Source organism: Myotis lucifugus, unplaced genomic scaffold (assembly GCF_000147115.1).
Source record: "Myotis lucifugus unplaced genomic scaffold, Myoluc2.0 scaffold_8, whole genome shotgun sequence".
NCBI lineage: Eukaryota > Metazoa > Chordata > Mammalia > Chiroptera > Vespertilionidae > Myotis > Myotis lucifugus.
The window spans coordinates 5,138,167-5,162,815 of record NW_005871056.1 but is presented as its reverse complement, the minus strand read 5'-3'; the positions used below and the strand labels follow the sequence as shown (position 1 = coordinate 5,162,815).

At 35.3% G+C, this 24,649-nt stretch overlaps 1 protein-coding gene across 1 annotated transcript in view; it reads right to left on the bottom strand.

Annotated features, from left to right (window-relative positions):
- The window catches only part of DNAJC13 (DnaJ heat shock protein family (Hsp40) member C13), a 101,333-nt gene that overhangs the window by 54,666 nt on the left and 22,018 nt on the right, over positions 1 to 24,649 (bottom strand). The window contains exons 7-20 of the mRNA XM_014451402.1: positions 24,285 to 24,376; positions 20,713 to 20,879; positions 20,525 to 20,604; positions 20,272 to 20,441; positions 19,489 to 19,588; positions 17,286 to 17,393; positions 16,187 to 16,342; positions 15,326 to 15,382; positions 13,215 to 13,336; positions 11,027 to 11,102; positions 10,674 to 10,769; positions 9,677 to 9,820; positions 5,059 to 5,141; positions 3,182 to 3,335 (exon numbers count right to left, since the gene is read on the bottom strand). Of these exons, the coding sequence (XP_014306888.1) occupies positions 3,182 to 3,335; positions 5,059 to 5,141; positions 9,677 to 9,820; positions 10,674 to 10,769; positions 11,027 to 11,102; positions 13,215 to 13,336; positions 15,326 to 15,382; positions 16,187 to 16,342; positions 17,286 to 17,393; positions 19,489 to 19,588; positions 20,272 to 20,441; positions 20,525 to 20,604; positions 20,713 to 20,879; positions 24,285 to 24,376 (1,605 nt within the window). The remainder of the gene's footprint in view (positions 1 to 3,181; positions 3,336 to 5,058; positions 5,142 to 9,676; positions 9,821 to 10,673; positions 10,770 to 11,026; positions 11,103 to 13,214; positions 13,337 to 15,325; positions 15,383 to 16,186; positions 16,343 to 17,285; positions 17,394 to 19,488; positions 19,589 to 20,271; positions 20,442 to 20,524; positions 20,605 to 20,712; positions 20,880 to 24,284; positions 24,377 to 24,649) is intronic.

Here is a 24,649-nt window from a genome sequence, read left to right as displayed (position 1 = left end):
CCCTGCTCGCCCCCAAAAGCCCCCCCTACCAGCCTGCTCTCCCCCAACTGCCCCCCCTGCTGGCCTAATTGCCCCTAACCGCCTCTGCCTTGGCCCTGCCACCATGGCTTTGTCCAGAGGTCTCCCAGTCTAATTAGCACAGTACCCTTTTATTAGTATAGATATATAATAAAAGCGTAGCATGCTAATTAGACCGGACGACCTTCCGGACGAAGCCGGGGCTGCAAGGGCGGAGGTGACTTGGAGGGCCAAGCCCCTTGCACGAATTTTGTGCATTCAGCCTCTAGTAGATATATAAAAGGCTAATATGCTAAGTGTCTGTCTGGCTGGTAGCTATGATGCGCACTGACCACCAGGGGGCAGATGCTCAATGCAGGAGCTGCTGAGCTGCAGTGACTTGGTAGCGGCAGTTCTCGAGTGTGCACCCTAAAATCAGAGAGGAGGGAGCCCGATTCCTCACAGGGCTGCGTGATTCCACCTTTGGCCGTGGGTTATATTGTTGCTGGGGCACTGTTGGCCCCGAATCTGGTTTACTGCACACTTGCATTTGCATTCCATACCCTGTACAACAGCAACTTTGAAGAGTTCCCTCTTGCACTCCAGGACTCCTTGGGGGATGTCGGAGAGCTGGTTTCAGCCCAATCCCTGCAGGCCAGGCCAAGGGACCCCCCTGCTGGAGGGCCCCCACTCACTCGGCAAACGCCCTTCGAGCCATGGTGCCTCCCCAGGTGCGGCCAGTCGGGGAGGGACCACAGGTGGTTGGCTCCAGGGTTGTCCGGCCCATCTCGCCCAGTCCCTTCCCGCCGGCCACCTTCTAATTAATTTCCTTTTAATGTGCACAAATCCGTGCAGCGGGTCACTAGTCTCAAAAAAAGACTTGAACGTAGCCCAGCTGATGTGGCTTAGTGGTTGAGCATCGACCCATGAACCAGGAGGTCATGGTTCGATTCCCAGTCAAGCACATGCCTGGGTTGTAGGCTCAATCCCTAGTAGGGGGCATGCAAGAGGCAGCTGATCCATGATTCTCTCTCATCAATGTTTCTATCTCTCTCGCCCACTCCTTTCCTCTCCCTGAGATCAATTTAAAAAAATATATTTGCAAGCAACTGTAAAAAGGAATTACCTGACCTGATTATCAAAATTATTTTTCCAAAGCCTAAAATAACTGACTTCAAAAAATATAAGCTATACTTAATCAAATATATAATGTACGTCCATTTCACTTTCTTTCTACACATTCTGAGCATTCAATTCATTCAACTTCTAATTATTAAGCATATACTGTGTGTGCCATGCACTGTTCTAGTCATCAGGGATACAACAACAAAATTTCCATCCTTACAGGAGTAGATAAAAAAATAGAATATAGAATAGTTGGTGATAAGTGCTATAGAATTAAAAAAAATCAAGGAAAGGGGATAGAGAGAATGTGTGTGTGTGTGTGTGTGTGTGTGTGTGTGTGTGTACGTGTGTGTGTGTTAAGTAGAGTGGCCAGGGAAGGACCACTAATGATGTCAGCTATCCAGTGAAAAAAATGTTCTATGCAGAGGAGGAGCAAGTAGAAAACTCCTGAGTCAAGAACATCAATTTGGTGTTTTCAGGGAAGCCATTGTGACTGGAGAAAGAGTGAAAGGGTGAGCAGTAGGAGGTAAGATCAAAGAAACAATGCTTGGGGTTCGGGGTTACACAGATCCTGTCTTGTAAGTCATTTTAAACACCCAGATTTTTACTAAGTGAGATGGGAAGCCATAGGAGCACCAGAGGGCTTTGAGCACAGAAGTGACATGATCTACTTACATTTGAACAAGATCACACCACTGCTATGTTGATAATGAATTGTAGGGAGATAGGGGTAGAAGTAAAGACTGCTAAAATCCCAGAGAAGAGGGTTGGTTTCTGGATAAATTTTGAAGGTACATTGAATAGGATTTGCTGACAAGTTGGATTTGGGATATAAAAGAAATTATTTCAAGAGTTTGACCAGAAAAATAATGAGAAGCAACATTATACAAGATCAGAAAAACTGCAAGAGAAGTAGATTTAGGGAAAGAACAAGAGCTAAGTTCTAGATGCTTGTTAAATATCCAATTACAGGATAAAAGTATGAAACCTAGGAAGGAAAGTAGCAGCAGGAGATAAAAATAAGAAAGCCACCAGTAAATAAAAAAATTTCAGCCCAGCTGGTCTGGCTCTAAGGTTGAGCTTCGACCCAAGAACAAGTTGGTTCGATTCCTAGCCTGGGCACAAGACCAGGTTGCGGGCTTAATCCCCAGTTGGGGAATGCAGGAGGCAGCCAATCGTTGATGTTCCTGTCTCATCAATGCTTCTATCTCTCTATCCCTTTCCCTCTTACTCCCTCTAAAAATCAATAAAAACATATTTAAAAAACAAAACAAAACATTTCAAGCCACGAGAATGGATGGGATCACTGAAGCAATGATTATACATGAAAAAAGGTCCATGAACTGATCCTTTGGGGCCAATAAACATTTAGCAGTTGGAAGAATAGGGAAAATGAGCAAATAAGGAGTGGCCAGTGAAGGAGGAGAAAATCCAAGAGAATATAGATTCCCAAAACCAAAGTAAAGAAAGTCTTTCAAGGAGGAGAAAATGAGCAAAATAAAATCATTCCATGTTTTTGAAATGCAGTTAGGTTAAAGATCAAAGACTACATGGTCATGAGCATGCTCTAATTTACAATTGTAATAAGAGTTTACATTATACACATGCACACAAAATTATCTACCACCAGATTTCTTCTTCTTGTTTTGTCATTTCTCACATCAATATTTTAATAGAATAGCAAAATATCATCACATTCAGAATCAAATTACCAAAAAATTAATTAAACAAGCTATAAAGAACAAGGAGAACAGGTGATGTTTCCATGGAGAAAGAATCTAAAGGGGGAAAAAAGAAACCAAGCGAAAAACAGATCTAGAATGCATAGCATCAAATTTATTAAAACTGCTACACGATTCTCAGGTACAAAGCCGACTTACTGAACAAAATTTTTTATTTATTTTTTGTCTCATGCTAAGATTAAAGTTTTCCAAAGTTTCCTCCATAAAATTAAGAGAGAAAGGTAAGGATATATGTTATACAACTATAAACTTATAACACTCCAAAAATAATACATGCTTATTAAAAACATTAATATGCTATAAATATTAAACTTTACCTCAAATTCATGGTGGTTCCAGGCAATCACACTGGTACTACCAAGCTCTCTATCAATATTAAATGCTCTCATTTCAGATTCAAGACTATCTCTCAATTCTTCTCGTGTTTTGAAATTCCAAATTAGGTTTGATTTGGCATGGTCCTGACCAAACCTAGACATATATATATAATCAGAAGGAAACAATAAGCATGAAACAAAAATCTATAAATATCCCTTATTACATCTTATAATAATGAAGAAAATAGTACAACTACTAAACTTTAGCAAGTATAAATAAAGAAAATAAAAATTCTGTAAAGTAAGTATACTAAAATGTTAATGGTAGAATTCTGATGATAGATACACAGCTATTCACTGTAAAATTACTTCACCCTTTCTACATGTTTGAAAGTTTTCATAGTAAAATGTTGGGGTGGGGGGGGACTGAACTCATACTATAAAACAAATCTGTGTGAATTTCAAAATAAAAAAACTGATATTTCAATCTCAATATATATATTGCTAATATAAATTCCAGACAGAAAATATTTAGATATCAAATCTGAAGTTGGGGAAGATAATTTCTGGCTTATTGGGTGTGAAGTGTGTGGGATGAGCAACATTCTACATTAGAACCATATAAACTACCTAAGAAAGAATACTGATAAATTGCCAAGCTCTGATTGATATTTTCCAAGTATCTTCCTTTTATTTCTGGAATAATTTAACCACTGTAATAAATTTGGACACAAGTCTGAACTGGGGATGAATAGGCTTCATATCCATTCACTTTCAGTCTGTAATCCTCCTAGCAAGCCTGGCATCAGAGTTCTAAGGGAGTTCTAGGGGGCACACAATTGAGGGATTCCTAAGGAAGAAAAGCAAGGCATATTCTTAAGGCCATACTATCCCATATAATAAAAGGCTAATCGACTGAATGGCAGAAAGACTGGTCACTATGACGTGCACTGACCACCAGGGGGGGCAGACGCTCAACGCAGGAGCTGCCCCTTGGTGGTCAGTGTGCTCCCACAGAAACTGGGCTCACGGCTTGCAAGCACAGCTGCGGTAGCAGGGTCATCTCCCGCCTCCGCGGCAGCACTAAGGATGTCCAACTGACAGCTTAGGCCCCTCAGTTGGACATCCCCCGAGGCCTCCCAGAGTGCAAGAGGGTGCAGGCCAGGCTGAGGGGACCCCACACACACACCCAGTGCACGAATTTCGTGCACTGGATCTCTAGTATTTTAAAAGTACTTTGGGAAGTTTTCAAAGCCCATATTTTCTTCTTTTAGCCAAAGTATAATCAATAGGTCATCTTCCAGACTGAATACTATGAGTTATCTCAAAAAAGGTTTGCAAACTCCCCAAAATATTTTTTTCAGAGTCCTTTTGTGTGTGTATGTGTGTGCTGGGGGGGGGGGGGTAATAGATGAGAATAAGACGGGGTTACCATGTTAGAAAAGCTGGAAAAGTATATCATGTAAGCTAACATGGATACTCATTTTCTATTAAGACTCCTTATGTTCCCATCATTCATCTCTTTTAAGACTCCATTCTCAACAAGGCTTCAAGTTATTAAGCAGTTATTTCTAAACCATAATAGTGTTTTAAAGTAACCATCTATAAACCTTACTAAACATTTAAAAATAACTTAGGCTCTTTAGTCTACCAACATTCTATAAAAGGCTTTAATTTTACTGAAGCATCATTAAAAGGTCATACCAATCTTAGTGGTTATAGTTCCTGACCTCAATAGCATAAAAATACCTGTGGCATAAAGCACTAGTTCCAAACAAATAAAAAAAAAAAACAACAAAAAAGATATGTCATGATTCTTTTGTAATGGAAATGCCAAACTTAATCTACGTTGAAAAAAAAAAAGGCCTTTAGTTTACCTATAATAGAAGAGATCCCAATTTGCTTCTATTTTTATTCTTTGTCTTCTCTTTCGAAGAACTACTGGCTTTTGGTTTACATTCTGGAAAAGAAAGAAACTTCATAGTGCTCAATCTGGGGCTACCAAGTAGGCTCAATCAAAAGATCATCACTTTGTAAGTGGTAAGAAATATTTCCTTCATCAAATTTTGGCAGAAACAAAACTACTGAAATAAAATCTATAAAATATGAGCATAGAATATTAGATTTATTACAATATAATACTTTGTCAGCATATACTTCTATAGTGTTACTGAAATATTTTCATGTAGTCTAAACTCATTGTTTCAACACCAAACTTCGTTAAAATTTATAGTGATGACTAATAAAATTTGTAATAGCCAAAAACAGTGATTTGTTTTAAACATTTACATGCAGTTAATACAGAAGCCATGGGAAAATAATGAAAGAAAAAGATTACAGGTCATGAAACTGCTACTAAAGTCAAGAAGAGCAAGATCAAATTAAAATAACTAATGGACAAGAAATAAGTATCTATATCCAGACACATGTGAAGTGAGACTTGAATTTAATTTATTAGACAAAGAATATCAAAGATAATTCCACATGCCAGACAGATATGAATTTCACACATGTAGCAGGAACTTAAAACTCACCATATTGTTTCTGTCCTGAATTTAATTGTAAAAAGGAAAAAATAAAAAATTTTTAAAGAAAATAGAGTGAGCCTATATCTGCTAAGCTATATACAAATTTTACAAGTATGTCACCAATATACACCACCTTCATTTTAAGACAGAAAAAAAGGCCCAGCTGCTTCTCAGACTCAAATTTTAGGCAGTTATAAACCCATTTAAAATTTCACAAAAAGCTTTGGCCACCATTCCAGAAAAAAAAAAAAAAAAAACGTATGTAAGGTTTACAACTGAAGTGGAAGATTTTAAAGATTTCTTGAAGTCTATACATGGACTGCAGGTTAAAAATCTCTATTCCAAGTAAAACCTATATGTATTTCAGACATGAAAATTTTATCTTCAATGTGACAGAAACAAAAAGTGGAAGTAGTATTGATTAAAACATGAAAATCTATAACTTCATTAAATAAGTGGCAAATTATATAAAATAAAGAGACTAGATGATAAAGAGAGAATAAAGGTAAAATGAGCAGTACATTTTAAAAAGTAAATGCTCTTTGAAATATAAAACCTATTAACTATAACAGAAAATGTTTTCTACAAATTTTAATTCTATGTACTATCTTGAAAAGTAATGTAAGGTGAACTTGAATAAAATTTATACTCAATTAATGACAAATCTTTCCTTAAAATCTTAACTAATGCCAAAACCGGTTTGGCTCAGTGGATAGAGCGTCGGCCTACGGATTGAAGGGTCCCGGGTTCGATTCCGGTCAAGGGCATGTACCTGGGTTGCGGGCACATCCCCAGTACGAGATGTGCAGGAGGCAGCTGATCGATCTTTCTAACTCTCTATCTCTCTCCCTTCCTCTCTGTAAAAAATCAATAAAATATATTTTAAAAAAAAAATCTTAACTAAGAAGTACTTTCTTCAATTTTCAGGACAATAAGCTAGGAGTCTAGAGTAATGAAAATGTAAATGCTATACCAAAAAGATAAATAGCTCTCCAAATCCTGGGCTGACTGATTCAGAGACTTAGTCTTATTAAGTCTAAGCCCCAAATAGCTAAACAAATCCCAAAACGAAAAAAAAATCACATAAATACGTAAAAAGTAATTTTTATATAAACCAAAGGTTATTAATCCAACCAAAACATTAGCTATATATGGAAATTACTTCATAAACATCCTGATTATATATGAAATGTAGTTAATTTCAAAGATTTGCCAGTTAATCTTGACAATGGTTAATTTCAGACTTTAGCTAAGGCATAAGATCATTCCAATATGTGGTGTTAATGTTTACGAATAAAACAGTCACAAAGGTTATTATTTTATTAAAATATTAATGCTGAAAACAGTATTCTGGCAGAAATAATTAGTATGCTACCAAAATAATTTCTTGACCAACATTTGTCTATTTGGTGTCATTATTTGCTCAACATTTTAGATAATACCCCGTGTAAATGAAACCAACAACCAATTAAACATTATTGATATTAAAAATAAATTCCCTCTTCATGTACCTGGGTTGCGGGCACATCCCCAGTGGGAGATGTGCAGGAGGCAGCTGGTCGATGTTTCTCTCTCATCGATGTTTCTAACTCTCTATCTCTCTCCCTTCCTCTCTGTAAAAAATCAATAAAATATAAAAAAAAATAAAATAAAAAAAAAATAAATTCCCTCTGAATTGTTGTCTTTTAATAACAGATGTTATCCACATTTCTAGCTTCAACAGCTTTAGAGCACTCTCCCTCTGGGGAGCAGGCCCGAATCTTTCCTGTCCCCTCTTCCCTCAGGACCGATTACCTTTACCTTTCTGTGTCCTAAGCTCTAAAGGGCCTCTTCCTTTTACCTCTGTAACTCTTCTCCTGAACCCATTTCTTCTACCACTCCCTTCTTCTACCTGACTTTCTAAATAAACTTTCTCTTATAGTTTGAAGGAAGGAAGGAAGGGAGGAAGGAAAGAGAGAGAGAGAGAGAGAGAGAGAGAGAGAGAGAGAAAGCAAGCAAGCTAGCTTTGGATTCAAATTTAGGCTGGATAAATGTGACATATGAAATCTGATGCTAAAAACTTATTTTCAGTATAATTATATCCAATAGCTTAAAAAACATTATTTTAGAAATGAGTTTAACCACCTAAAGCCACAGTTTGTAATTTTTAATAACTGCTAAAGCAGATTTACAGTTGTGAGTACACAAAATAGCTTATTCTTGTATTTTTTATTATATTATTTTCCATATGAACAACTGTAACCCTACTCTCTTGCCCCACCCTATCTAGTGCTTTTATTATCTTGCTTGTACATCATATCAACCCTGTAGGATAGAAAAGGGAGGTATTGTTATCTGATTTTATGAAAGAGGAAAGTAAGGTTCTGAAAACTCATAATTTGCTATATGGGTTAATAAGAGAAAACCAGGCTAAGATGTAGGTTAATCAATTCAAAGTTCAGAATTCCTAGGCATTTGAAAGCCTGTCTAATAACTCTTTATATTGTATATGTCACTCATACACATTAGCATTAACCAATTATGCTCAAGTTCTAGAGAACTTTGGTCTCAATTTCATATAGACACACAACACTCTAATATTTGTTCTGTTGCACCTGATGCATTATGTTTAGATGTTCTGAAAATTCATAAAAAACTTGTTTTAGAAAGATATTTCTATTACTTTCCTTGAATAAGGAAACAGCTACCATAAATAAAGAGATGGTTAAAGGAAAAAAATTTAACTGTGATCAACAAATACCATAAGATCAAGTCAATTTTTACAGGAAGACACCTTAAATCATTCTTAACCACTGCACATTCTATCCTAAATAGAAGAATGGACACTACTGAATTAGGTTCTGCAGCACATAATACATACTGAAAAATTAGACTAAAACTGACTAAAAATTAGACTAACATCTGACCTTGATTTGAGAATCTAATATTGAAAATTTCAAGTACACAGCAAATTTACTTTAAAAATGTGCATCCCGCCCTGCAATGTCTCTCTCACATCGATGTTTCTCTCTGTGTCTCTCCCCCTCCCTTCCATTCTATAAATCAATGGAAAAATATCCTTAGGTGAAGATTAAAAAAACACACACAAAGAAACAAACACAAAAAATGTGCATCCCATTTCTAAAACACTAGTCTGGCTAGCTCTGAATTAAATAGCTAAACAGGAGCACTGGCTGGTATGGCTCAATTAGCTGGAGCATTGTGCGGAATGTCACAGGTTTGATTCCTAGTCAGTTAACATATACCAAGGTTGTGGGTTTGACCCCTATTCGGGGCGCATACCAGAGGCAACCAATCAATGTCTCTCTCACATCAATGTTTCTCTCTATTCCTCCCTCTCTAAAATCAATAAAATAATAATAATAATACCTACTTTTATTGTATGTAATTTCTTTTATTTTTTAAAAAGCTAAACAGGCCCAGATGGCATGGCTCAGTGGTTGAATGTTGACCTATGAACCAGAAGGTCATGGTTTGATTCCCAGTTAGGGCATATGCCCAGGTTGTGGGCTTGATCCCTAATGTGGGTCGTGCAGTAGGCAATTGATCAATGGTTCTCTCTCATCATTGATGTTTCTATCTTTCTCTTCCTCTCCCTACCTCTCTGAAATCATTAAAAAAATAAACAGGAAGGGCAACTTTATTTTTATAGCTACAAAACAGAGTTCAGAGAAAGAAGGAAACAGATGTATATAAAGGAAAAAAGTATAGAAACTCAAAGTTATGGAAGAAAATTAAGAGTAAAATTTTATATTAAATTTCATATTAAATACCTAACTAAAACCCTAATCATTGATTCAGAAAACTATGAATTAAGAAAAATTCACATCTATGAATCAGAATTAGGCAACATTTCTTCAAGTGCTCAGTCACAAATATCTGACCACCATCTCAGTGAGCACCAAAGCTACAGTGAACCTAGAATATATAGAAGTACTGGAACTTTGGAAGCAAATTTTCTTTTTACCTCTTTTTGAGAAATACCCATTCTATCTCTCCAATGCATCAACACAAGATCCACTTTTTCTTTGGCAAATTTTTCAACTTCTTTAGCAGCTTTTCCAGCTAGTCTTTGCCACTCTGGAACTTTATTAAATTTTCCATACTGATCCTGTAAAATAATGTTGAAATCCATTACAGTCCTGTTTGCAAATTTATTATAAAAATGTAACTAAAGCTGATTCACACTATTTTACATGATTAAATACTGAATGTTAGGGCTCAGTGAAAAGACAATTTCTGCAATAAATTATACTTTTTGTTAAAGAAATCTTAACCTTCTACTTAGTTTTCAAGATGATTCCTTTTAGAGAAATGGCAACATGTAATTGGAGGGTGGGTGCAGAGAAATTTGGTGAGTACAGAAAAAAACAGACACAAAAGACAGTAAGTAACAAAATATCTTAAAACATGTTAAGGAATATTCTCAGACACCCTAACCTTAATAATTAAAATAGCTCTGCAAGAAAAAAATCTGAATTAAATTAACTTTTGCAGTGTTGGCCCCTTTCACCAACAACATTTATCAATTATATGCAAAACATAACATTACACATTTGAATTTTTTAAATTTTATTTTTGTTTTGTTTTATTGCTTAAAGTATTACAAAGAGTATTACATATGTCTCCTTCCCCCCCTTGACATTTTTTAAAAAAAATCATTTCCAAAAACGTGACAATCAGCTCAATTAGAGAAACAAAATATACAAAATTATTACTATTCATAAGATTAGTTATGGTGATAGGTGCACAACTCTGTAAATATAATAAAAATTATTAAATTGTACACTTATAACAGGTGAATTTGGGGGATGGAAATTTTATTTCAATAAAGCTGTTAATATTTTTTTTTCAAATACTACTAAAAATACTACTATTCAAGGTAGTAAATTTGTTTATTTCTAAATTTTTTTGACGAAAGTACTCTTTCATTCTAAAAAAATACTTAGGACGATTATATTTACCATTGCTATTTTCACATTATCTCTAACATGCATCCGATCAGCATCCCTCTCAGGAACTGAATCTGAGCTGTCCAAGTATGCCAGCAAGCCTGGAGGCTAAAAACAACAAACAAAAACAAGACATAATCTATTTTCAAAACAACTGCACAAAAGAAAATGTAGCCTTCAAAACCAAAATAAATACTATGATTTCGTTTTTGAGGGTAGCATTTATTATAAGGCAACTCCTATGATAAGTATCCTTTAAATTAAAAGCAGACTTTAAAAAACCCCTTGAAAAATATAAATAACTTATCAATGAAATTTTGCTGGGCAAGAATATATAAATCTTCCCAGTTATTCAACTGACTTACCAAAATGCGCTTCAACAAGTTTGTTGCAGTTACATTTTCAGCTGTCCAGAGGCCCACTAAATGTCTACTTAGCTGTCTGAAAAAAGCAGACGTTGAGAAAGGTTTGCTGCTTTATCTCAGCTAGAACAGAAAGGAATTTTTAAAAACAAAATATCACATAAGAAATATGACTACAGTAAAATAATCATTCTGATGTTGAATATTAAAAAGTAATATTTTAATTTGGAGCTATGAAATAGTAATGCAAATATTGCTAATGTTTTGGAATTTTCTCGAAATGAAAATGCTTCCCTGATAAACACACTAATTTTCAATGGACCTGAACATGAAGTAGGTTCTTACCTCATTTAAAGATAAAAGCAAAAAAATTAGATTTGATACAATTAGTTTGTACAAGTCTTGAAATGGATTTAAAAAATATGTTAGCCTTGATATACAATTAGTTTGCATAAAAGTCCAGACATAGTGATCCTAGTACTCTAGCCTTCTCTGGATTCTGAACAGGAACAAAATTCTACACCTATGTTCAAATATAACCTTCTTGGCAAGGTCAGAGATAGAAAATATTTTTGGTTTTGTAGTTTGGACAAAGACTTAAAGCTCTTAGAGCAGATTATCCTACTCATCCCTCTTGAACTAAAAAGCGTATTTTGGTTCAAAGTGAAAATCTAGATCCACGTTGACTTTATGACTTAGACATTTATTTATCTTAATCCTCATGATGACTTTTGTCTCCTAGGCTAGAAGCTCCTCATAAGCAGGGAGTATATTTTATTCACTGTTGACCCTTCTGCTTTGGCAGGATTCACATGCCATTTACTATCAGAATGGGAATAAAATCTGTGAGGAAAATAACCAAATAATCACCTACAGTCATATGTATGTATACATGTTACTTTCCCAGAAGAAAAAAGTTTAATAGGAAAATTTTGTTCTGTCACCAAAAAACTGAACATTACTGAAACTATTCATTTCTGTGCCTATTTGAAAGCTAATACAGTGAAGTAATTATAATTGTAATTTCCTTCACTGGTATTTGGTAGGTATCATATCAATTAATTCCTAAAAAGGCTTTAATTAGGGATAAGAGATAACATTTTATAATAGCAATTTGTAAAAGATTGCAAAAGCAATGCAAAATGAAAAGTGCTATTTTTATAATTTGACAGCTCTTCAATACAGTGATTAATCACAGTAGGAAATAAATGTAACTGATTAACTATAATAAAGAGGAACACAACAAGCAAACATCTAACATGAGTGTTTAATGAAATAAGACATCGAACAGTCTATTGTAATGAAAGATGGTGTCTAGCAATGCTAACAGTGTTTAATGAAATAAGACATCGAACAGTCTATTGTAATGAAAGATGGTGTCTAGCAATGCTAACAGAGGCAATATACCAAGGAAAGTGAGGGATGCAGATAGCTTCTCATAATAGTATAAAAACAGACTATTGGTAAGGCAGCATACTAAGGCATTCAATACTTGGACATGGGTGACAAAGGAAATATATAGTATAAAGTAAACATAAGTCAGCATAAAGTTTTAAAGGGTTGGAATTTATATAGCATGGAGTAAATAGTATAAAGTAAACATAAGTCAGCATAAAGTTTTAAAGGGTTGGAATTTATATAGCATGGAGTAAACAAATATTTATGTTTCTTTATATTTGAATACTTATGAAAATGATGATTTGCCAAAGGGAAAATTTTTACAAGATGTTTAGGATTTCCCTATGTTAGGCTGGTTAGATATTAAGGGTTTTTTTAATTCTTAAAGTAGAGTACCTAACTGACCAAAGATATTTAAAAATTGATTATGTGAGGTTTTTATACAGGATCACCTACATTCAGGGTAGCCAGATACAAGTACAAGAAGAAAAAGCCTGGGCATGTGGTTCTAATTTCTTTCCAATGTTCTAGTCCTGGATTATGGGTGTAAAGCCTGGTAATATACGATAGTGGGGGGAAAAGCAAATACATTTCATTATTTCCTCCCATGTTATCAGGGCCAGAAACAATGATCATTTGGGTACAATCCTTCTATAAGGAAAGGAAAAGGAGAACAAGGTGAATCAAAAGAAAAACATTTGTGTAATCCAAACACTCGGTTTGTTTTATGAAATATATCTGAATCCACTCTCTAAACAGCAAGTTAATTTACAGCAAATTAAATTTAACCTACCTATTTGTAAGCATCCTTTGATCTGAGCTTATTGTAAACATCGCAGTATGCAAGTGTCGAGGTAAGGCACCTTCACTGAGGGCAAGCTCTTGCATTTTTGTAGCAATTTCTTTGTCACCTTCCTTTGGAGAAAGGGTAAAATGATCCCTAAAGCATCAATCTGAAGAAAGCTTTCCTAATTTTATAAAACTAATTCTTTATTTCTAGATAAAATAATTAATCAGTATACAAAAATAAAAAATGCAACTTCAATTACCCAGAAATAACACAGATGAGTAGTACAAGTAATTTTAAAAATATCAGTTGCCTTTGGAATGAGGTTTAAATGTTTCTAGACAAATTTATCTTATAAATTATGCTTTACTTAATTTAATATTAAAATTAGGTTCATTCCCTGAGCGTATAACAGCCAACAAAGGGAAGAGGTAACTATGAAAGGCATCTTTCTATGAAAGGCATCTGCAAGCCTGGCTTGTTTTTGTTTTTAACAACATAGTCATTCTCATTGTAAATACATTTCTTTCTTTTTTTAAAGAATTATGTGATATAGGTGCAATTCTTTTTATTCTGATTTTGCTTTACTTATATGGACTCACTTTGGCAACAGGACAGATAGGACTACTAATCAAAGGTAATCATAGAATTATAAGTTAAACAAGCAGTTTTATATTGAAGGCAATCCGTTGAAAAGTAAAAATGCTCACAATGTTACTTAAAAAGGTACAAGTATGTAGTACAACTGAATATGTGGTATGTATATAAATATACATACAGTATGGCTATATACATATATCATTTGGAAAATAACCATGTAGCATATATGCAAATATATGCATCATATATGTATGTACATACATCATTTAGAACAGTATAGAGTCTTAGAGGAAATTTACCAAAATGCTAATAGTAGTTATCTCTGGATGCTAAAAATACAGGTGATTTATTTTTATTTGTTCCTTGTATTTTTTCTGAACATCCTAATGTTTCTTCAAAGATCATATACTGCTTTTCCAATCAGGAAAAAAATATTTTAAGATACTTGCCAAGATTTCAGTGTAAATAAACAGACATCAGCTCTGTCACTGGCTATGACTCTGACATGTGTGGCTTGTACTGAAGCCAAAGTAGACATTTTGATTATACCTGGCACTCAACAAATATTTCTGTATGAATGTCAATATAGTGGTGGAGTAGGATCAGGAATATACTTCCATTTAGTCTCTTGATCCTAACTGCCCTGGGCTACTTACGTTGGAAGCTAAAAGAGCATAGGACCAATTAGCTAGAGAGGGAAAATTAGCCAGTAGTTGAATATTCACAATAAAAATGCAAATAAACATCAATTTTCCACCAGTTTAATATCTTTACATAATTTTTTAACAGCTACTTGAGTATGTTAGTTCTGTGCTTATTATTTAGCTACATGTTATATTTATGAGATATAATCCATGAGTTTTTTTATAAAAGGGGCAAAACACCCTTACATTTATCCAAATTACTACAGCTCAACAAAAGAATAGATTTAGATTGATGTCACTTTAAACAACAGTATGCAAGCAGACATTCATAGCTATGATCTCAATTTATAAAGATCATAGAAGGTTAAAGTGACTGCACTGGAGAAATAATATCCTATGTCTGACAATGTCATGTCTCTTAGAGGTTAATTACAAATGCACTTTAGCATGAGGAACTAACTTTTGTTACCATTCTTATTTGATGCCATTTTGCTATAAACTAACCCCATTAGTAGATTTCTATGTAAGCTCAGTACACGTAAAGATTTCAAAACCATCACCACCAACTCTTTAAAAAAAAGAGGAATTTGAATTTTTAATTCTTTAAAAATAAAATAATGTAGAACAGAAATACATATATTTTTTAAAGAAAGCTTTATTTGTTCTAAACCCACTGAAGAATTTGAAACTTTTAGTTTATTATTGGGAATTGTTCCTGCAACTGTTTTAAACTAATTTCCGAATAGAGATTTAAAATTACTTTCCTTATACAGAAAAATTCATGTTTCCATAAGATTTAAAGGTAATTTTGTCATCTTCGATTAAAATAGTGATTCAACATTCAAGTTTAAAATTTCAAAACTATTCTCTTACCTCTATTATTGCCTTCATAACCAATCCAGCTCCCTTTATAATTGCCATGGAAGGATGCTTTGTAACAGGGGGAAAAAAATCACAGAATGAAATATTTTTATTCAAACACACAGGAGTGGGAAAAAGTAGGTTTACAGTTGTAATACAAATAAATAATACAATAATTAATAAATAAAATAAACTTTCACAGTCACAACTGTAAACCTACTTTTGCCCACCCCTGTATTTAGTTTTTGCTCTTAAGGGAGATACATAATTTTATAAAGATATAAGCCATAAAATTAGTAAAGGTACTCTTACAATATAGACCCTTACAGATACTAAAAACATTGAGTTTACATTCATAGGAAATAGTTAACACTTATTTGAATAACAGTACGTATTATACTTATTTGAATGATAAATGTCAAATAATAATACTAAAATAGAGATTGATATTAATAAATGTTATTAGAAAAATTATCACAAACTTATACACATATATATATACATAAAAATACTACAGTAGCATATGAAGTAATAAATACTTTCAATTGTTTATGAACAGCCCTGCTAACAGTCATGTTATTATTTGAGAATCTGTAAAGAAAAGAGAACTTTGGGCCTACCATAGAAAAAAATGAGTTTTTCACCACTTCTAATATGCAAAAGATGGGCAAATAGTGATCAAAAGCCATCAACAGAGCTCTACATAAAATACCAAGAAATCAGTGGAATCATGTCCTAACATGATAATGTAATAAGCTACATTTATTTATCGATATTACTATAGAAACACTCATGTATTATTTTAAAAACTGACCCCAAAATGGGGTTCTCTTAAGATTAGTTGTATCTGATAAGAAAAGTATCAGCTCTCACCTGAAAGAGTTTAAAGAGGGTTCTTCCATTAGATGCTACCATTTCTAAGAGCATATCAAACTGCTGCCCTTCAGTTGTCTCACTATATGGAGCACAGAGGGCAAAAGTAAGGAAGTCCAAGAGTGAACTAATAACTAGGGCACCAGTCCCATGATCCTGAAACAAAGTAACATATTGCTTTGACTATGACAGATAACTTCATTCAAAACTTAGCAGTAATGTTTCTTACTGTTATTCTATATGTCAGAAGTAAACATTTAATTTCTCAACAAGCGGTTCAAAGTTTGAAGTAGTACTTGTTTTACTAATGTAGCAAATCCATTGCTTACCATATCTCAAAAGGAAATAAACTTCAGTAAAATTCCAAGAGAATAATGAAGACTCCTCAAACATGTATAAGTAAAGTTATTGTGAATTTGTATTAAAAGCAATCTCTGCCCAGCCAGTGTGGCTCAGTGGTTGAGTGTCAACTTATGAACCAGGGGGTTACGATTCTATTTCCAGTCAGGGCACATGCCCAGGCTAGAGGCTTGATCCCCGGAGGGGGTGTACAAGAGGTGGCCAATCCATGATTCTCTGTTATCATTGATGTTTCTACCTCTCTCCCTCCTCTCCCTTCCTCTCTGAATTACACACAAACACACACACACACTTACTTTAAAAACAATCTCTGACAACTCTTACAAAACTCGGGCAATTTGTTTATGTTCCTTCTAAGATGTTACAGATTGCCCATTTACAAAACTGCTAACCAGTGACTGAGTAACAATGATCAAGCTTAATTTTTTTTTTTTAGAACAGCTTATTTTATAATATTTTAAAGAAAAACACATACACCAAAAAAAAAAAAAAATTTTGGAATACCATTGTAAATATCTAAAAGCTTTGCAACCATCCCTTCCAGATGAATGGATATAAGCCCTAAAACAATATTGTATTATTACTGACCAAGCTGAACTGTGACCAAATACTAACCAAAGTTGGGGGCTATAATACAAACAAAAATAAAAATTTACAAAAACTGTCCATGTTGTAATTCTACAATACTTTTCAATAACATATGGTATCTCTCATTAAGATAAATTTAATTATAACTTACCACATGGGAATTAAATTTCTCCAGTAAGTTTTCCAGAAACTTCTTTGAAGAGAGAAGGGAAGCTTTGTTGAGCTGTTCTTGTCTTAAGTCATAGTCATCATGCATGGGCTATGGATTAAAAACAGTGGTAATTTATTAGCACTTCCATGTTGCTGGGATCACACACAAGTCATTAATAAAGAGTATTCATTAAACAAAGAAAGAATTGATAAGACAAGGAGAAAAAGTGATGATTTCCTTGGATCTGATGAGACTATAATATGCCCATCAAGTTACTGTGGACAGTACTACACAAGGTACTCCCTCAGAAGCCCCAGAACTCCTTCTCACAAGGCAAGTAACACCCATTCCCACTTCCCCAATTTTATAATTTAAATTTAAAATAAAACTTAGCATTGAAAAGAAAGTACTAAAAGTCACAAAAAATACTTTTTTGTCTCAAGGTGATTTTCTTTTGACTGTTGGGATGAGAGGAAAAAGATTCCAGAATGCTAGTGAGGAGTAGAAATAAAATCCTTATTCTGCTACTGACTATAGTTTACCTTGGGCAAGGTTATATTACTTTAACTCTGTCTCAATGTCCTCAGCTACAAATTGGGGATAATAGTAGTACTTGTTTCAGAGAACTATTATTATTTAAATGAGATAATTCAAGTAAAATGCCTAGCCCAAACCTAAACTGCAATGAGGGCCAATGTGTTTGTTTCCTACTGTTGTATTTTATGTTCTAGTTACCCCACTAATTCTCTTAATGAAATTATTTAGAGTAGTAAATAAAATTCGATTTTGGGAATACAAGGTACATACACGTGATTATTACTCATACCACTAAACTTGCCTAAGAAATAAAGTACCATATACTACATACAAAATTAGGTAAATCAAAAATTCCACAGTTATACAGAACTGCTTCTCCCCCATACAAGCTGTCACCACGTTAGGTCTTTAGCTCTCAAACCTGTCTTCTTTAGCCCCTATCCTACCTTGGCATCCCTATATGGTAACCTGGTCTTCCTGCCTCTGAGTTTACTTTTCTAAAAATATATATATTTTATTGATTCTTTACAGAGAGGAAGGGAGAGGGACAGAGAGTTAGAAACATCAACGAGAGAGAAACATCGATCAGCTGCCTCCTGGACACCCCCTACTGGGGATGTGCCCGCAACCAAGGCACATGCCCTTGACCAGAATCAAACCTGGGACCCCTCAGTCCACAGGCCAACGCTCTCTCCACTGAGCCAAACCGGCTAGGGCCTGAGTTTACTTATAATCTACTCTCCACATGCCACCTGAGAGCTTTTTAAAATTCAAATCTGACAGATTACTGCTTCCCTGTTGAAAACTCTTTCAGTTGTTCCTTACTAAAGGATACAAATCCAGCTACTTTGATACAAAAGGTGTTTTTTTTATGAATTTCCACATACATCTTTAGCTCTAACTCTTAATCCCATGCATTGCCACTACATACCTTATGATCCAGCCATATTCAAATATTTGGTGCTTCTCAAACATGCCTTTGTATATGCTAATCCCTCTCACAGGAAAGCTTTCTCACAGCTGGAAAATTCCTCCCTGTCCTTCAACATTCTGATCAAGTGTCAAGTATTCCAGAAAGATTGGTCTAGAATCTTTTACCTTCTCCTCACCACAAAACTAAATTTAAGTGCTGCTTTCTAGTGATTTCATGGCCCCTACCTACTTTATATGGTACACATATCCCTTCCTTACTAGACTGTCAGCAATTTCAAGGAAGAAAAGGACTCCTTTAAAAAAAAAAAATTTATTGATTTCAGAGAGGAAGGGAAAGGGGGAGAGAGATAGAAACATCAATAATGAGAGAGAATCATTGATCAGGTGCCTCCTGCACATTCCCTACTGGGGATCGAGCCCACAACCCGGGCATGAGCCCTTGGCCGGAATCGAACCAGGACCCTTCAGTCTGCAGGCCGACGCTCTATCCTTTGAGCAAACTGGCTAGGGTGAAAAGGACTCTGTTTTAAACTTCTTTGCATTTCTAGCACAATGTCTAGTTTACAGGATGTGCTAAACAAATGTTTATTTGCATAAATAAATGGCTATAAGAGCAATTTAAGAAATATAGAAACATTGAATTTCATTTGTAAAATTAAAATCGGGGTTTGTGGAAATTGAAACCATCAGTGAACTTAAGAAAATCCAGTTTCCTATAAAAAGCACTACTTACACACATGAGGGCACAGAGCATGTCAACAGCTGCATGAATCACTCCATTGTGGCTCCTCTTGAGTGCTTTTACTACCTTCACTCCCAGACGTTCCCGAAACCTTGAACAAAAAACCCCCACAAGCATATAATAGCAATACCAGAGCACTATTCTATTATTTTACTATTTAAATCTATATATATAAAAGCCTAAGCAACCAGCCAACCATTTGACCATCTGACTGGTAGCAATGACGCACACTGACCAGCAGGGGGCAGACGCTCAACGCAGTAGCTGCCAAGCTGCGGTGACTTAGAAGCTGCAGTTCTCAGGTGACGAGCCCAATTCTGGGAAGTGCATCACCAGAGAACCGCCCTCTCGCAATCCTGGACCCTTTGGGGGATGTCAGGGAGCTGGTTTCGGCCTATCCCCCCAGGCCAGGCAAAGGAACCCCACCGGTGCACGAATCCATGCATTGGGCCTCTAGTCTAAAATAATAAGTCATTTAAGTTTCCATTGCATTACTGCAGCAATGACATTTTAAGTCCCACCTATGGAATATATCAGTTTTCTTAATTTTTTTTCTTTGAGGGGGAAGGTGTTTTTGAGGTTAATTAAAACAAAAGGGCATGTAATTTCCCAAATTCACTGCAACAAGAGTAAATACTCACCTTCCTTTTGAGTTCTCATGAATAAAAACTATCACATCTGGTTTAAACAGCTATAAAGAGGTGAACTGTTGATTATGTTATTTTGAATTGTTAAAATTCTCTAAAAGAAGTTTTGTTTCAGAAGACAACTTACTTTGGAAGCTGAGTAAAGGCTAGAAAACCAGCTTTGGAAGCCACAAGCCTTCTCACAGCCTGGAACTGACTCTCCAGTTCTGCATTGGAAGCAACAACATCTCCTTCTTGGGACAATAATGCTGTTATGGCATTATTGATCAGCTTTTCTTTGTTTTCTGAGAAGAGACCCTAGGTGAGGAAAGATTATTTCAAAAAAGTTTCCACACTAAAAGTTACAGACAATGAATAACTTAGGATACAATTTATCTTACATCCTGCGTTACTGCATGCAGAACGCCGCTATATGAAATATTAGCATTGAACCTGAATACAGCATCTGCAAAGTTGCCATCTGTCAGGAGATAAAAAGGTTCAAAAAGACTTAGTTTTGCATTCCTGATTCTTAAATGACTATTAAATACAAGGATGGAAATGCAATTACTTTTAAATCAATACTTACTTGGAGGTGTAGCTAGGAATCTGAGATGAAGGCTCTCTACTTCCTCATCGACAGGCATGCTTAGTAACCCCCATCGCTGACCTTTATGGGTTGGTGTCATTTTCACACAAACATCTCTATTACCAGAGGCTCTTACTCCATCCAGCAAACTTGCTAATAAGGAGTCTCTAAGCAAGGTTAAAAATAAAAAGGTTTTACAATTGGTAATGAAGGGGAATTCTGACTCAGAAGGAACATAGACCCGTCAGCAGGTAAGTTGCTTGGGGGACACTGGATACAAGGAGAAATACAGGGGCTTTAGGAGTTTGGAGTTCCAATACTTGCCTCTTCACTTTGCTGTCATATACAGTGGGGCCTTGACTTACGAGTGTCCCGACTAACGAGTTTTTTGAGATATGAGCCATCTCTCAGCCGATTTTTTTGCTTTGAGTTGCGAGCTAAAATCCGGGTTACGAGCCAGCTTCAGATACCCCACCGCTAGTTGGCGCAGCAAATGTCACAGTGAATGCCACATCAGCCCAGCATCACGTGTCTCACTCGTTCACTTTATGATTTGACATACGAGTAATTTGAGTTACGAGCTCCATCACAGAACGAATTAAACTCGTAAGTCAAGGCCCCACTGTACCTTGTACAAGTTACTTAAGCACTGTTGTAGCTTTACCATTTTTCTGGGTCTTATTATTTTTAACAATTTTACTGAGATATAACTTCCAAACCACAAAATTCACCCAATTAAAATGCACACTTTGATCATTTTTAGTAAACTTACAGTTGTTCAATCATCACCACCATCCTGTTTTGGTACACTTGTGTCACCCCAAAAAGTTTCCTTGTGCCCATTTGCAAAAAACTCCCTAGCCCAGGGAACTACTCTCTGCTTTCTATCTCTATGGCTTTGATTTTTCAAGAAACTTTGTTAAGGGATGAAAAGAGAAGCTGCAGGCTGGGAGAAGATGTTTACAAAAGACATATATGGTAAACGACAATTACCCAAAATATACAAGAAACTTAAAACTCAACAGTAAGAAAAACAACCCAATTAAAAAATGATCCAACGTTTTAACAGAGACATCACTAAAAATATACAGATGACAAATAAGTACATGAAAAGAAGCTCTACATCATATCAGAAAAATGAAAATTCAACAGGTGAGATACCACTACACACCTATCAGAATGGCCAAAATCTCGAACAATGGCAACACCAAAGGCTGTCTCCTGCATGCCCCCTACTGGGGATTAAGCCTGCAACCTGGGCATATGCCCTAACTGGGAACTGAACCAGCAACCTCTAGGTGCATGGGACAATGCCCAATCAACTGAGCCACACTAGCCAGGGCTTCATTTTTCTTGGGTAGATACTTAGGAATGAAACTGCAATGTCTCATAATAAATATATGTTTAATCTTTTATAAAACTGCCCAACTATTTTTCAAAGCAGGTTTAATTTTTACATTTCACCAGCAATGTTTACAAGTTCCAGTTTCTCCACAACCTTGCCAACAATTGGCACTGCTGGTCTTCTTGATGTTACCCATTTTAGTGAGTATGTAGTGATTTTAATTTTTTTCCTAATAACTCAATCTTTTCATGTGTTTATTTGTCCATATATCTTCTCTGATGAGGTATCTATCTGAATCTTTTGCCCATTTATTACTGTTTTTTTCTTTATGTAATATTGACTTAGAAGAGTTCTTTATATATTCTGGATGCAAGTCCCAGAGACGCAGAAACAGCGATCAGACTGTCAATCCCCAGAGGGAAAGTAGGGGAGGGTGGGGGTAAGGGGAAGAGATCAACCAAAGGACTTGTATGCATGCATATAAGCCAAACCAATGGACATAGACAACTGGGGGATGAGAGCATGAGTGTGTGTGGGGGGGGGGGGGGGAGGGTGGGGGTTAATGGGGGGATAAGGACACATTTATAATACCTTAACCAATAAAGAAATTAAAGATAAAAAAGAAAATCCAAATATTTTCTTCTGGTCTGTGGCTTGACTCTTCCTTTTCTTATTGGGCAAAGTTTTAAATTCTGACAAAGTCTAATCAACATTTTTCTTTTATGAATTGTGCTTTCAATATTATAGCTAAGAAATCTTTTCCTACTCCAAAGTCAAAAAGAAATTGCTTTACTTGTTGCAGGTAAGCTTTACTGGGAATACTGGCACCTTCTTCCTAGGGCTACTATCAAAATTAAACAATATAATGTACATAAAGCTACATGACAAACTAAGTGTTGAGATCCTTCCTCTGATTAGAACATCCGCACTTTTTTCTTTCTCGGCAGTTCTCTTCCTTGAATTTAGGACAGGAAAAAATACAACCTTTTGCTTAAGATACCATTTTTGTAGACTTTAGATCAAAAGCTTTTTAAGGAAAGAAACTGATCATACTACAGGAAGTGAAAATAATAAGGCTGTATTATAAACAGTGGCAAAATACACCAGAACTGTTTTAACTAACTTTCAACAACAGCTTTAGTCTGAATCTATTTACAACAGCATGAAAGAACTGCCTAGAAGGTAAACACTGCCAATCCCATGATAGTGGCTTAACACTTGGAGTGCGGGTGAATTTCCCGCCAAAATATAAGATGGCTCTGTCTTTTGGTTTTGTTCCATCCACCAAAAGGGTGGATTACAAACAAATATTTGGTAATACGCAGTTACAATCGGCCCGAGTTTACACGTTTCCCGCACTCCACCGCAAATCTATATGAACCGAGTTAAAGACGGCTCCCGCGGAGTACGCGCAATTCACGCGAGCCGACTTAACTCGTTTCCCGCACTCCAAGTTAATATATAGAAAGGAAGATCCAGTCATTCACAGTAGCACAGCGTGATAAATGTGTTTGCTTTACCAATCGATGTGTGTCTCTATCTCTCTCTCTCACAGGAGTTTATGAGCTATAGCATCTCACAAGTTTTAATGTCAACAGATATGTCGGCCTATTCCAATGAAAAATTAGTAACTAGCCTAACAATACTAACTTATAAAAATCTAATTTCAAGTACAGTATTCATGTTAAAGTAACTTGCTGGTGTGATTCAAACCATTAGTGGCAGGTACAATTTTTTAAAACATACTTTAAAAGCTTAAATTTCAGAAATACACTTTATTTTCATCATTTCATTTAAAATCAAGTCACCATTTTTTAAAAAAATATATTTTTATTGATTTCAGAGAGGAAGGGAGAGGGAGAGAGAAATAGAAACATCAATGATGAGAGAGAATCATTGATCGGCTGCCTTCTGCACACCCACACTGGGGATCGAGCCCGCAACCGGGCATATGCCCTGACCGGGAATCGAACCAGTGATCTCTTGGTTCCTGGGTCGACGCTCAACTGCTGAGCCACACCCGGCTGGGCTCAAGTCACCATTTTTATTCTCTTTAGAAATTTGCAAACTAAATGGTCATTTTAAATATACAAGAAAATAATGTTATCTTTTTCTAAATTGCATGGAAGTTCTGGATACAAATCTTTGTTTTTCCTCTATGATGAAGCATTTTGCATTGCACATACTAGAATCTCAAACGCTTGATGAATTTTTTAAAAAAAAATACCTCTCTGTTGAAGAATATTTCCGTATTTGCCCTTTTATAAATTCAATGGTAAAGAGTTGTGGATTTTCTGAGTCACAAACCAAAGCAAATACCTAATGAAAACAAAACAAAAAAAAAATTCAAAAGAAGATGTTTAATTTTCTGATATTCTGTTATAAAACCACACATCATTTTTACAAAAATCACTATTTTAAAATGTGGCTTGTTTACAATATCAGAATTTAAGAGCTGCTTGCTTAAATATCAAATTTTCATACAATTATCAAATAAATAATTTAATTAAAATTCACTGTATACTTTGAAATAAATTTTGAAATATTTGTTGTCTAAGATCATACATAATGTAAAGATTAAATACAGATATC